The 15,507-nt window shown below is 42.3% G+C and overlaps 1 protein-coding gene across 1 annotated transcript in view; it reads right to left on the minus strand.

The window, feature by feature from the left end:
- The window catches only part of LOC121275728 (NAD(P) transhydrogenase, mitochondrial-like), a 180,883-nt gene that overhangs the window by 59,617 nt on the left and 105,759 nt on the right, over positions 1–15,507 (minus strand). Inside the window, 8 exon segments of the mRNA XM_041183320.1 lie at positions 3,665–3,844; positions 4,812–4,906; positions 4,909–4,971; positions 8,479–8,712; positions 9,930–10,023; positions 11,720–11,827; positions 12,927–13,034; positions 14,253–14,433. Coding sequence (XP_041039254.1) covers positions 3,665–3,844; positions 4,812–4,906; positions 4,909–4,971; positions 8,479–8,712; positions 9,930–10,023; positions 11,720–11,827; positions 12,927–13,034; positions 14,253–14,433 — 1,063 coding nt within the window.

A 15,507-nucleotide genomic window follows, 5' to 3' on the forward strand; every position in this document is an offset into this window, starting at 1 on the left:
AGCCTATGTATGACATTTGCGATTTCTAGCCTAAGCTGTAACAGGCAGGACAAGGGAAAGTCTATGTTTGAGACCAGAGAGGATGAACCAGTCATTGTAAAGCTATTGGAACAGAAGTAGAATACTTAGCTGTAATAAATATTGAGAAAAATGCTGTCAAAGGATGAAAGGCAAGAAGCAGGCTATGATGAGAAATAAATGCGCTGCTGTAGAAAGATCAATTGACATCAAAGAAATTAAATGAGAAAGCAAGGAAAAAGAATAAGGGTACATTTTTCAAAACAATAATGTGTTTGAATAGTAGCTGTGTGAATGCATAAAGCATCCAAACACAGCTTTAAAGTTATAGGCATTAGATATGATAGTTATAATGGAGAGGGGCTGGACTGGGAATTAAAAAGGGAGGTGGGGCAGCAGTAATGATGAAGAGTTCTAAGGCAAAGACAGAAGGTTGTGCTAAGAGAAAATATTTAGTGAAATAATGTAATTCTTCAGTTCAGAGATTTGCAAGTACAACAGGACAATAACACTGGTGCCAGAATTTTTTGGTCGGTGTGCAGGCTTGGCGGGGGTGGACAGGGGTGGTCGGGAAGCCGACCACTGCCTGCGATCGGCTCCACACTGCAATTTTACGCGGGCGGGGATTGCAAGCATTAGCACTGAGCACTACCTGTGTGGGCGGGGGGAGAAGGGAGAGTCGGGTCTTGCGCACAGTTCACGCATGCATATGACTGTGTCACATGAGATGGGACATGTTTTCAATGTCAAAATAAAGGTTTTATTTAATTAGTATTAGCTTTAGGAAGCCTCATCCCGCTCGTGGATGAGGTTTCTTTAAAAATGTAAAGGCCGCTTGGCCTTTCCGCCTGCTCTCCAACCATTAGGTTGGACGGGCAGCATAAATTTCAAGTTAATTAGTTCCTTAATGGCCTTAACAGGCCTTTCAACTATCAGCGGACACGCAGCCTGCTCTAGCGTGCGCCTACCGAGCGAAATATCACGCGAGTGCACGGTGATGTCAGGATGCACACCCAACATCATCATGCGTCATATTATATTCTGGCATGTCGGGTGCGTGCCTGCACGCTGAAGGTAAAATTCTGACCTGGGTAATTTTATCTATGTGAGAACAGACTAGAATAAAGGTTACAAATGTGGCCAAGGTATGGCAATGCATCGCCATTTCAGTCTGCAGGATCAGTACATTTCCGACCCAAAGAGAAAAAAAAATGCTTGATTTAGTTCTGGGGAATGAAGTGGAGTAAATAAATGCTGTGACAAGAGAAGAACAATCAGGAAACACATTGCTAGGTTCAATGTAAGGATAGAAAAGGCTAATAAAAAGTCAATGATGAGGGTGCTGGATGGGAACAAGACAAGGCTCAATGAGATTAAACAAGACCTGACCCGAAATTATTGGGTAGAAAAGTTAACAAAGGGGTCAGGGATTACCAATTGGAAATCTTCAAACATGTGATGAATCAAAAACTACGGTAAACATTATTAGGTAAAAAGAGGGTGCATCAAGATAAGAGTTCCGTGGATAAAGAGAGGTTTAAACTAAACAGAGTTTATTGGAAGCATACAATAAAGATAAGACTATAGAAAGTGTAATAGAGAGATGAAATGGAGGTTACAATGGCTAAAAGGGAATAATGATAATAACAAGCAAACAGTTTAAAGGGAAACTGATATTTCTTAACTTGAGAAAGGAATAGTTTAGGTGAGGGCAAAGCCATTCATGGATGAGAAAATGAGTTTTAACATTTAAAAATGATTGAGGTGAGAACATAATAACTACATATCAACAGTAATTAAACTTCAAAAAGTAATTTATTGACAATGAAAGCACATCCTGAGGATGTGAAGTACATGCACTATATAAATGAATGGAGCTAACTGCAGGAAAGGAATTGGTTCTAAAAAAAAGAGCAGAATTCAAAGTGGATAATTCATCAATGCCTGAAGGCTGTTGAAACAAAGAAGGCAGGGAGGAGAAAGCAGAGGCTCTAGGCCATAATTTATCAATTCTCCTTAAATAAATCACTAAAATCTAGTGTATATAAGGAAAAACTAATCCAAAAGGTTAATGGAAAATTGACCTTCATTTTAAGGGCTTTGGAATTTAAAGGTATATAAATATCTATTCTCAGAACACAAATTAAGAAATGTTATTTTCTTTATATTTAGTTCCTGTCTCTTTCCCATCATTACCTTTTTCAGATGCCTAATGACATCCACAACTCCATCATTTCCATCCCTTCATTAAGGTCAGTGATTCACTTGGAGGTGTACAACTGCAGCTGAACAATGGCTCAAGCTCTCTTTCCTCCTGCATAGACGTGTCCCATAGTTTTCAATGTGCATGCCTTGCTGACAGAACAGCTTGAAACAAGAACTTGTAATGAAGAATCATGGGTGCAGATGCAAACAGATAACCAACCAATCTGCTGCATAGCATCTGTCTCAATCCTTTACTTGGGGCAGGCAAGAAAGGTTTGCATTACCAAAGGGAGGGATCTCAGTATTAAGGTTTGGAACATTTTTTTTAAGTTTTGTACTCAAGTGTTAGAATAGAGGACTTCCAGGGCAGCTTTGCTGTGTGTCAGATTCAAAGGTCCTGCTATGTTGCCTTAACCTGCACCTCAAAAGGAGCTCATTATGCATAATTTGAATCTTACACTAGCCACCCTTGATGGCTGTGTGATTGAGGTCACCATCTCTCCCATCTCTAACCCCCATTACAATGAACAAATATAGGTATAGGAATGAATTTCCACAAAGAAAAAACATTGTAACTCCAACACCACCCCCCCCCCAAAAAAAAAATGATTGCTATGAAAAAGAAATCTATAGCTGTTAAAGATCATTAAATGATTTAAATGGCAGGTAGAGAATAATCTTTCTTCTTGTGAGAGAGTCCAGATCAAGGGCCATAACCTTAAAATTAGAACTAGGTCATTCAGACATGTTGTCAGGAAGCACTTCTTTACACAAAGGTTAGTGGAAATCAGGAACTCTCTCTCCCCCAAAAAGCTGTTGAGGCTAGGTCAGTTGAAAATTCCAAGGGTGGAACTGATTGATTTTTGTTAGGCAAGTAAGTTAACATTTACAGAACTAAGGCAGATAAGTTGAAGTAAAATATAAATCAGTCATGAAACAGCCTCCAGAGTTTGAAGAAGGAGGGGTGATCCCATGGAAAACTTTAAATTGTTAGAGGGCTTGCAAGGGTAGATGCTGAGAAGTTGCTTCACCCAACTGGAGAGTCTAGAAATAGGGATCATAGTCTCAGGGTAAGGGATCGGTCAATTAGGCTGAGCTGAGGAAAAGTTGCTTCACTCAGAAGATTGCAAATCTTTAGAATTCTTAAGCTATAGATGATCAGTTGTTAATCATATTCAAAACTGAGACTGATAGATTCTTGGGCACCAAGGGAATCAAGGAATATGGGGATAGGGCAGGAAGCTAAAGTTGATGTAGAATTGTACTGAATGTCAAAGATGCTTCGAGGGGATGTATGGCCTACCCCTGCTTCTATTTCTTATGTTCTTATTAAAAATTTAAAGGAAGTCGATACTGAAATTTAAATGTACTCAACAAATTAATCAATTTACTTTCCCCTTTGACTAACGTATGCAACAAAATGTAGAAATGCTTTGCTTACCACACACATGATGTAGGAGAGGATGGCACCAGAGGAGCCAATCAAGGCACCAACAATAGTTAGCAGATTATTGTTCAGCAGAAACCCTTCAGCACACAGGGCCCAGCCAGAGTAACTGCTAAGCACAGTGATGACCACAGGCATGTCAGCACCTCCAATAGCAGCTGTTAATGTTACACCCTAAAGGAGAAACAGACAAAGTGAGTACAAAATAACTTAGAAAACACAGAAAAAACTACCCCTAACAACACAATGTTGGGGTTTTAGAAGAACTCTGGAAAGCAGTATAATTTTACAAGTGGGGAACAAAAATTATTTAACTCTTTGGTTAGAGAAAACTTCCTTTCTGAAGCTTAAGAAACTCGAGTCTCTCCATATCTTGGAATTACAATGGTTTCACAGCCAAGTTAAAGCTGGGAGAAACACAATCATGAAAACAAATCTAAAAATGATCAGCTACACAGTCAGACCGAATTAATTCTTCATTTTTCAATCGATGGCCCGCAGGACTCTAACCATTAATTTTTTTAAATTACATGTTTTCTTGGTTTCTTCTGTCTGTTTCAGCTACGTGATTTGGGATTTACAAAACTCTAATGCCTGTATTCCATCTTACACCAGGTCCTGCTTGCCTGTAACTGAATTATATTAGTCTCAAATTTAAAATTATTTTCCTCATATTAAACTCCCTCTGTGGAATTGCCCCATATCTGTTTGTATAACCTCTTCTAGCCCACAATATCTCCCAAACTCTCCGTTCCTCTGATTCTGATATCTTAAGCATAACTCTTCCCCCTTTTCTCCACTGAGAAACTGGGTGGGGAGGGGAACAGATGCCTAAAGGCGCCAATATAATTTTCCATCTATTGATAGAAATGGATTTGCATTCCCACTGGCCTATGCCCGGATGATTCAATAATCTCTGGCACAGGTACAGAACATTTTCCCACTTTTTATTCTTTAAGAAGAAAGCCATACATCATAATAAGTCTCAGCCCTAAAGCACAATGAGTACCTATTACCCCAAATAAGCATGTTTCTCTTATAGGCCGAACAGGGGACAACTCTAACTCTTTCCAATTTACCACCAAGTCTGCAAGTCATTATTTTCAGGTTCTTACAAATGTTATTGTTTTCTGTCACATACCATAACCACAGAAAAAGCAGATACAGAACCCAAACAGGCAATACCAGTTGCATAGCTTGGGTCAAGCATATATGGAACTATTGCTCCAGCACTGGTGCCAGGAGGCTTCTATTCAGAAAGTGGCGCCTGGGAAGAAGGAGTGGAGCTGAATTCAGCAAACCTGTAAAAACAGAAAAATAGCAATTGTTTAGTGCCAGTGCTTATGATTTAAGATGTACCTGAACAATTCTCTCTCCAAATAGGCTGTGTTTGCTTAGTCCATTTGAATTTTTAAGACAGAGATCTTTTGTAGCTAATAGTAGGAAGGGGTATGAATCAAAGATGGGTAAATAGAGTAGAGGAACAGATCAGCCACAATCTAGCTAAATGCTGGAAATAGGGCGGGGGGTTGGCATCGGGCTAGTATGATTGACCTACCCCTGTAGCCATAGTTTTAGGATAAGGGGTGGTAGATTTAAATCAGAGATGAGGAGGAATTACTTTTCTCAAAGGGTCGTGAATTTGTGGAATGCACTACCTCAGAGTGCACTGGATGCCGGGACGCTGAATAAATTTAAGGATGAGATAGACAGATTTTTGATTAGTAATGGGTTGAAAGGTTATGGGGAGAGGGTGGGAAATTGGAGTTGAGGCCAAAATGAGATCAGCCATGATCGTAATGAATGGCAGGGCAGGCTCGAGGGGTGAATTGCCTACTCCTGCTCCTAGTTCTTATGTTTCCATGTAGCCTATCTTTCACTTCCAGATGCTGACCAATCTGCTACGTGCTTTCTGTTTTTTATTTCAGATTTCAAGTACTAATTTATTTTTCTTTTTGGTAATATGATAAGGTGGCAGGGGGTGAGCACTTAGGGATGAAAAAAAATTAGCTTTGAAAACCTTTTAGAATGGTGATTTATTTCAAAACAAACATGAAAAGATCTCAACAGACTTTTATTGACAGACAACACATCCCTATAAACTGGTATATTGCCATTTTCATCTTTATTAGAGAGCTTTTATTTTAGTTTCAAAACTTTTCCTTTTCATCTCCACTGCTGAAAGCATTGTATGGATCATCCTCTGAACGTTGTAGAAAGCTGCATTTAAAATAAGCCACTGTTCTTTTTGATATTGGAGGAAAATTATCATTTAGCACAAATGTTGCCATTGTTTACACAATAATGAGTGTGTTACTTTAATGAATATTCTACTTAGATGTGCATTTCATAAGTAATTAACAGTTTATGCCACAGGAGGATTCTTCTGTAGAAAGACCAAAGGACCAGATGGGACAGCTGCCTAAAACCAAAACAAAACTTTACACTTGTGAAAATCCATATTAACATCCCTAAGGGCTACTTTCAAACTAATTATTGTCAAAAATCACAGGTCTCTCATGCTGCATATTCTTTGTTTACTCGAATGGGTAATAAACATATCCTGAATTGGGCACATAACATACCAGTTTTAGATGTGGTACTTTCAAATCTAGAATCAAAACATTAATAGGTAGATAAATGGATTGAGGGGTGGGTGGGGGAAAAGAGCACGACAGAGAAAAAAAGGGAGAAAGAAAGCGAGGGAATATTTCTTTTGATTCTTTCATGGGTTGTGGGCATCACTGGCTAGGCCAGCATTCTCATTGCCCATCCCTAATTGCCCTTGAGAAGGTGGTGGTGAGCCACCTTCTTGAATCGCTGCAGTCTATGTGATGTAGGTACACCCACAGTGCTGTTAGGGATATGTCTGCGTGGGGGAGCAAATAGGTTCAAAGGACGTTAAAAACTTTTCCAATTTCATTTCCTCTGCCCTAATATAACTTACTAGAGTCTTGTTGAGAAGTATCTTCCCAAATTGTTTGCCGTGCAAAGACACCCCTACCTCCCATTTACCTTTCTTCTCTTTAAGAACTGCCCGACTGAGATTAGTAACTATGGTGGTGGCAACATACTGCATCCATCAGTTACAAAAAGTGCTGATAGTCATTAGCTGCATCATCAGGGCACATGCAAAAGAACACCCTTCTGAGGGATGTCCATTTGCTAAAAGCAAGGACTTCAGTGAGCTACCAAACCTACAATGAAATACTGTGAGTATAATGGTTAGAACATGCACATTTTGAGAGAATCATATTTGTGAGGCAATGCAACAGAAAGAAATTTTAATCTTTTATAGATTAGTCATAGAGTCAGAATGGTACAAAAGGAGGCCACTGGGACCATGGATTCCACGTCAGCTCTCTGTAGAGCAATCCCAGTCAGTTCAATTACCCCGCTGTATCTCTGTAGCCCTGCAAGTTTATTTCCCTCAGGTGCCCATCCAATTTCCTTTAGAAATCAATTATTCTCTCTGCTTCCCCCACCCTCATAGGCAGTGTGTTCCAGGTCATTGCTACTGGCTGAGTAAAAAAGCTCTTCCTCACAACCCCCTGCATCTCTTTACCCAAAATCCTAAACTTGTGTCTCCTAGTCCTTGTACTATCAGCTGATGGGAACAGTTTTCCCTTGTCTACCTTATCTAAACTTGTCCTAATCTTGTACACCTCTATTGAATCTCCCCTCAATCTTCTTTTCTCTAAAGGGAGCAACCCAGCTTCTCCAACCTAACCTTGTAGCTAAAATCCCCCATCACTGGAACCATTCTGGTAAATCTCCTCTGCACTCTCTCAAGGACACTCACATCCTTCCTAAAGTGTGGCCTAACCAGAGCTTTATGCAAGTTCAACAGAACCTCCTGCTTTTGTGGTCAATACCTCTATTTATAAAACCTAAGATCCCATATGCTTTGCTAACTACCCTCTTAATATGTCCTGCCACCTTCAAAGAGCGATGCATATGAACCCCAGGTCCCTCTGTTTCCGCACACTTTTTAGAACTGTATCATTAAGTTTATTCTGCCTCTCCTTATCCTTCTGTCAAAATGCATCACCTAATATTTCTCTATATTAAATTCCATTGGCCATTTGTTCATCCGTTAAGCAAGCCTATGTCCTGTTGCAGACAATTGGTGTCATCCTTGCTGTCTGCCACACCTCCATATTTGGTATCATTGACAAATATAGGGGGTATGAGGGAACATAAGGGGTGGGTGGAAAAGCAAAACTTGGCATGGGGGTTTTTAAGGGATCTTTTGAACTTACGTTTTAAAGGTCCCCTCATGCACACTAGGGTTCATGATTCCTCTGAGGGGCAGTGAACCACAACTCTTTAAAAACCTGGCCCAACTCCATGAAAATTGCGACAGAGTAGGAGATAGCTAATTCCAAAATGGAGCCAGACAGGTCAGGAATGCCGAATGTGAGCTCCTGACAGGAAGCAGCCCTCATCCTTTAAATGACTCCCAAAAATCGCAGAGCCCAGGATAAAGGGCTCCCGAGTCAATCCGACTTAGTAAAAATCTAGTCCATTGAGTTAATAAATTGTAACAACCAACAGGGGAGGGGTGGGGAGCTGGATCTTTCATTTCCTCTATTTGGCCTGCCTATAATCCTTGAAGCCCACAGGTGAAAAGAAAGGGTAGCAATTTATTCTGCTGAATCTCCAGGTCTGGATCGTAATTACAATAATTAACCTTTTTCTGAAAATCTGACTCCACTAATTAGCTTCTTCCTAAGCAATCGGTTCAATTTTGTTTCTAAAGTGCAATTTAATGATTTTATATAAATTACAGATGGCTCCAAACTCACCTTGTAATTTGCCATAAGCAACTAGAGAGCCACTGAATGTCATCCCACCTATATAGGTGCCAAGGTAGGCTATGATCTTGGTCAAACTGGCTGCAGAGTCTCTATTGAAGTGAGGATATTCCACCATGTACTCAGCCACACAGGTAAGCATGGCAGCTAAACCGACCAGACTGTGGAAAGCAGCAACCAGCTGAGGGAGCTCAGAGATCTGGATACGCACGGCAATTCCCAGTCCTGTAGGATGTTTTAGAAATAAGTTAAATTTACAACTACAGTCTACCAAATAAAGAGCCTGAATAAGAATAAGTTCTATTTATAGGCTACATCAATAATCTTTCCCCCGCATCAATTCTTTGTGCTTTACATGCTCAGAGAAATAAACTATTTCACTCAAAAATACATTTTTTTTCTTAACCATAAAGGATTAATGTTAAGCTGCACTTGTCAATTCATGCATCATAACATCTATAATATAATCAGCAACTTCTGTATCCACTTAAGGACTGGAGTAGTTTTTAGTAATGACCATCATCACTACAAATATTTCCATAGCACCTTCAACATAATGAGGCATCCCAAGCACTTCACAAAGGGGAAAGATAAGAGGATTTAGGAGAGCTGGCTGATGGTTGGGCACCATGTAGATTTTAAGCTTTACTTTTAATTTCAGTTGAGTACAGATGATGTTGTAGTGATGGTTAAAGCAGCAACGGTTGTGTGTCCATAGGGTAAGCATGTGTGTGGGTGAAGAGAGTTAGTGTGTTTTCTGCTTTTGTCTGCCAGTTTGCTTCTCATCTTCAGCCCACACCACTGGCTAGCAGTAATGTAGAAAACAGAGCCAAATGTCTCTCCCTGTCAGTACACAGCCTCTCCATCAGCAATTCCTTAGCTGTGCCTCCCCGTGGTGACACACGGAAACTGGGTGCCTCACGCCCCCAGGCTAAAACTTCAGGGAACTCAGAGGAGGTATGACCCTCAGAAATTGAGTGTACAGGCCCAACGGCTTGTGGACACATCCTGGCATTTATGAACTAAACTCCCAGCTATAGGCGAATAGCTCTGCTGCCTTGTGAATACTTTGGGAGGGTTGAAGGCCAAGAGAGTGAATCCTGTCAACTAATCTGGCATGGAGCCCAAAGGTGGACTAATGTCTAAATATGTCATCTTTCCAGCAACTCCTGCAAGCATGCCGATGTCAAACGTAGTGCTTTGCGTTCCTTTGGACTCGACTGAGGATGTCGAGAGGGAGATCTTGATGTTTGGGCAGCCCAGTGTTTCCATAAATAGCCCCTGGAGAGGACACTCCAATTTTGCTACACAGTGTTAAAACAATACAGGGGACAGCAGTTATAAATGATAATACCAACTCGATTGGTGTAAAGAATGGGTGCTGCAGGCTCTCTCCGATAGTGGGAGGGGCCATCGTATCCCATTAGAAAGCCATTGCTTACCTCCTGTCTGGCAGTCCATGACTAGTAAGGTGCTGACCTGCCATAGTCCATCTGTTTCAATAGGTGCTTGGAGCTTAGAGTCTCCGCTCAACAACTGGATGGAATCCAACGCATCAGGCAAACAAGCAAAACAAACAAAAAGAAAAAAGATGCCAACTCTCCATTGTCAAGCTGGAACGTCAGGACCATGTGCACGCGACTGACAAACGACTTGCAGCTGGTTGATAACATGTGCAAGACAGCTGTGATCAACATGGAACTTGATACAACGACACAGCCTCCCTACAAGGGACGAGGCTTGCCAAGAGCAGATCACTGAAAGAAAAACATTACACGTTCATCTGGCAAGGAAAGAGTTCAGAGGAAATGCATGGGCAAGGTGTAGCTTCGCTGTAAGGAACTCACTACTCTCGCTGACAGAATCCCCGCAAATGGTTCTGAACATGTTCACTTCATCCACTCCTCAACTCAAATCAGGGCCAGTTAACCTCATGAGTATCTATGCTCCAACACTGTGCTCTACTACAGAGGAGAAAGACCAGTTCTACAAGGAGCTTGACACAACTATCAGCAAAATTACCAAGTCTTAATCGTATCCAATGGCCCCTCCCACTATCGGAGAGAGCCTGCAGAACATCTTTACCTACTGAGGATTATCAATGGAAGAGTGGATGAGGTCCTTGAGGCATGGCTCTCCTGCCTCAGACATCATGGCCTGGGAAGGATAAATGAGAATGGCCAGAGACTACTTGAGCTTTATATAACTAACTACTTGAGCTTTATATAACTAACACCTTCTTTTAGAACAAACCATGCCACAAGATGTCCTGGAGACATCCAAGATTAGGTCATTGGCACTAGCTGAATCAGATCATCACCAGACATGCCTCTTTGAGCATCATTCACAACACACACAGTTACCACAGTGTTGATGCTTGGCCTAAATAGCCAAGTGGTTATGGTACTGGGCTTGTAACCCCAAGATCAAGAGTTCAAATCTCACAATGGCAAACTATGAAACAATGTAACTTCATCTGAAACAGATGGAAACAGGTTTGTACTCAAAATGAGTTACCACAGTGTTGACTGTGACAGAGGTCACTCCTTGGTGTGCACCAGATGTAAACTTTTTTTTTATTCGTTCATGGGATGTGGGCGTTGCAGGCTAGCATTTATTGCCCCATACCTAATTGCCCTTGTTCAGAGGGCATTTAAGAATCAACCACATTGCTGTGGGTCCGGAGTCACAGCAGACCAGGTAAGGACAGTAGATTTCTTTCCCTAAAGGACATTAGTGAACCGGACGGGTTGTTATGACAATCAGCAATGGTTTTGTGGATTTTTAACTCCAGATTTTTGTTGGATTCAAATTTTGCCATCTGCCTTGGTGGGATTCGAACCTGGGTCCCTGGAGGATTACCCTGGGTCTCCGGATTATTAGTCCAGTGACAATACCATTCTGCCACTGCCTCACCGCAAACCTTGTTCAAATCAGAAATACCATCCTCATATCAACATCAGCCATACTGCCTACCCAGATAAAAACCAACAGTTCCATGAGTCAATTGAACAGATGCTGTCCGACATTCCCACACAGAATGAAGAAGTGAAATGGAACACACTTGGGGGCATCATCTACAATACCACACTCTCAACATATGGAAAGCAACAGCAGAAAAATGCAGACTGGTTTGAGGCTAATGCCACTGTAATGGAACCTGTCATTGAAGGCAGGCTGTCCATTCTCATTAATTACAAGGGAGGTCTAAGGGAGAAAACTTTGAATGTACTAAGAGCTGTTCCAAGTAAATTCCAACAGACTGCTGGATGCTAATGACCATTGGTAACAACTCTGTCAGAATATCCAGATGCTGCTTGACACAGGGAATGTCAGGGACCTGTGTGAAGGGATCAAAAAGGCAACAGGTCCATCAGTAAAGAAAATGGCTCCACTGAAAACTAAGGCAGGGGAGGTCATCAGCAACAGCAATAGTGGGAAAGCTGTGTGGAACACTGCCTTAAGTTGGACTCCAGGGAGAACACTATCACCAAGGAAGCTCTAAACACCATAGAAAACATGCCTGTCATGGCAGAGCAGGATATCGAACCCATAGTGTAGGAGCTTAGCAAAGCTATTGACTCGCTTGCCATGGGCAAGTTGCTGTTCAGGTGCTGTTGCTCTGCTACCTGAACTCATCAAGCATGGGAAACCAACACTCCTGCAGCCTCCGCATGAGCTTTTCTATCTCTACTGGAGGGAGAGTGTCGGAGGCCAGTGTATTCAGCAAACTTATGAATCATTCAAAACTGATCATAAATCAACGGGCCTCAGCAGATTGCAGGTGGAACTCTTGATACATAAACAGATGGACATTGCTGAATTGCTAGGCTTGGCCAAACAATGACAGACAGTTGATTGTGTTACCGGGTCTTGAGAAAATCGATTGTGTTACTGTGGTCTTGAGAAAATCGATTGTGTTACTGTGGTCTTGAGAAGCCCCTGCCCATGTGTAGAAACTGCTGAGATGGCAAAAAGGTGAGGTTGATGAACTTAATGTGATAACGCAACAAAGACCTTATACAAGCTGCCCTCCCCACAAGAAGAACACTTGGGCCAGGATTTAACGCCTGATTGGGTCAGGCATGTGCCTGCTTGATGAACGTAAAATCCTGCCCTTGGAGAAGAAACCAACAAGGCATTGACACCAGGAAGCGACAGCAGGCTGGTCACCTACTGTCATGAGACTACTCTATCACTGGAAGACCAGTTGAGCAGGTGTTAGTACATATAGAAGATGATATCAGGTCTGCAGGCAAGCAGGAAGTGACAGTAGGCTGGTCACCTACTGTCATAGACCTACTCCACTACTGGAAGACCAACCAAGCAGGTGGTAGTAAGTATATATCTGTACATATATTGGAGTATCTGATGTAATTGAAGAGCTTGTTCTGAATTATAAGGAACAATAAATTAGATATCCATTGAACCAATCCAACCTGTGCAGTTTTGTTCCCACACATCTCTGTGGTAATTCTAATGTCCAAGAACACATGAGGCATGATGGGAAAGTGGCCCAGGATATGCATGATGCCAAGATTGTGACCCTGTACAAGAACAAGGGCAACCACAGCGAGTGCAACAACTATTGAAGCATCCCCCTGCTGAGCATTGTGGGAAAGGAATTTGCCCGGGTTGGCCTCGTCAGACTGCAGTCCTTGGCTGAACACATCTATCCCCAATCCCAGTATGGTTTCAGAACTGGAAGATCTACAATTCACATGATCTTCTCAGTCCGGCAGCTGCAACAGATATGCCATGAATAAAGGAAATCACTATATATTGCCCTTATCAGTCTCACCAAGGCAGTTCACCATGTGAGCAGAGGTGGTTTATTTAAGCTGCTGGAGAAAATCGTCTGCCTGCCAAAGCTGCTCAATGTGATCTCTTTCCACAACAACATGATGGGTAAGGTCAGCTATGACCGGGCAACTTCTGAACCTTCTGAGATCTGCAGTGGGGTCAAACAGGGTCGTGCTCTGGCACCAACATTCTTTAACATATTCTTCTCACAGCTGCTGTCAGATGCCTTCAGGTCCTCTAAAGACGATGTCTACTTACATACCAGAACTGATGAAAAGCTTTGCTCGTCTGAGATTCAAGACAAAGATGCACCTAGTCCTCATCAGAGTAGCTCTTTGTTGACGATGCCGCACTAACATTCCAAATTGAGGAACATCTTTAGCAGCAAATGGACAGACTCTCTCACACTGGCAAAGAGTTTGGTTTGAGCATCAGCATCAGGAAGACAAATGTCATGAGCCAGATGTTGCCATACTGCCATCTGTCAGCATTGACAATGTGATGCTGGAGGTTGTTTATAGCTTCACATATCTCGGCTCCACAATCACCAGCAATCTGTCACTTGATGCTGAAATCAACACACACATTGCAAAAGCTGCAGTGATTATGCCCAAGCTGAGTAAAAGTGTGGAACAGCAGCGACCTGACTGAGAACACCAAACTGTGAACCAACCAAGCCTGCATCTTCAGCGCACTCCTCTACAGTGGGGAGTCCTGGACAACATATGCTAGGCAGGAGAAAAGGCTGAACCGTTTCCACCTTCGCTATTTTCGGCAGCTCTTGGCAGGATAAGGTCACCAATTCCTGGAACGTGCTAATTCCATCAGTAAACACTCATTGCTAGACCAATGGCATCTATGGTGATTCAACCATGCTCATCCGATGGATGACAGCCATACACCCAAAGACCTTCTGTATTGACGAATTGGTCACTGGGTCACAGCCTCCTGATCATCCATACTTCTGCTACAACAATACCTGCAAACGAGATATGAAGGTAGCGGACACTGACACTGACGACCGGGAGACAGTCGTTGACAGCCGTTACCTCTGGAGACTGACTGTTTGGAAGGGCACTGGAAGATGCAAACAGTCTGGCAGCTGTAAAGTGTAAAGGTCTTGCTGCTTCGTTGGTGGATAAACTGTAATTTAGAAAACCCAGATGAAATCAGCATTTAAGAAATATGTAAATTAATTAATTCAAATTTTAAAGATGGTTCATGTTTCCATGGGGTGCAAATAACTGAAATAGGAAGACCAAAATGCTGTCGCTCTACATCATCAATCATTATTCCCAATGATGTGTCCCCCTCCACCCACGCCGCACCCCCCCCAACCCAACCAACCTGCCTCAACATACTTTTGGCACAGGTTATGTCCCCTTCTTTTCATGAATGCTGGAATTATTGAAAATGTCCACTCTGACTGCTCAAATATCTGAAATGTTTCAGATACAAGGGATTGCTTTGAAATGCAGTGGCTGTTGCTATTAAAGCAAAAACGCAGCTGTTTGGCACACAATCCTATCAACAGCAATGAACTGAATAGCCGATTAATCTGTTCTTAACAGTGCTGTTGAGGGCGGAATATTGGTCAGAAATGGTGGACAACATTCATGTCTAACCAGTTACTGGAGAGTCCTGCTTGAAATGAGTTTCAGCACTACCAGTCCACCAGCATAAAGCTGGTCATAGTTCAGCATTAACTGATGATTTTGCTTAGACATAATGTCCTGTAACTTCCGGTGGAGTGGCGATTGAGTCGGATTGCCACTCCACTCATAGTTCCTTACCTGGAAATCCAGCCATTCCATCTCGCCCGACCTTCCAACTCAGGCTGGATGTAATGCAGCGGATTTCCATGCCCTTCTGTTCCGCAGCATTGGAGGTAAAGGAAGGCACGCCCCTTTTTTACAGCACAAGTTGCCATAAAGCAAGTAAACTTAAAGGTCCAGCCACTTTGAGCAGCTGTAGTTGGGGTCTTGTGGAGGGGTTGGCAGGGGGTGGCAGGGAGGGTTTGGCAGTTGGTGGGTTGAGGTATAGTCGGAGGTCCCGTGATAGGTTAAGGGGATTCCATTGGTGTTCAGGCTGTGGGGGTGTACTCGGGAAGTGGTTGAGGGGTGGGGGAAGAGTAGTCGGGTAATGCAACATTATGGTCTAGAACCGACAAGGGGGAAGGCCATATTAGATTTTATCATGATTAATTACGTAGGATGA

The sequence above is a fragment of the Carcharodon carcharias genome, chromosome 1 (genome assembly GCF_017639515.1).
Source record: "Carcharodon carcharias isolate sCarCar2 chromosome 1, sCarCar2.pri, whole genome shotgun sequence".
Lineage (NCBI taxonomy): Eukaryota > Metazoa > Chordata > Chondrichthyes > Lamniformes > Lamnidae > Carcharodon > Carcharodon carcharias.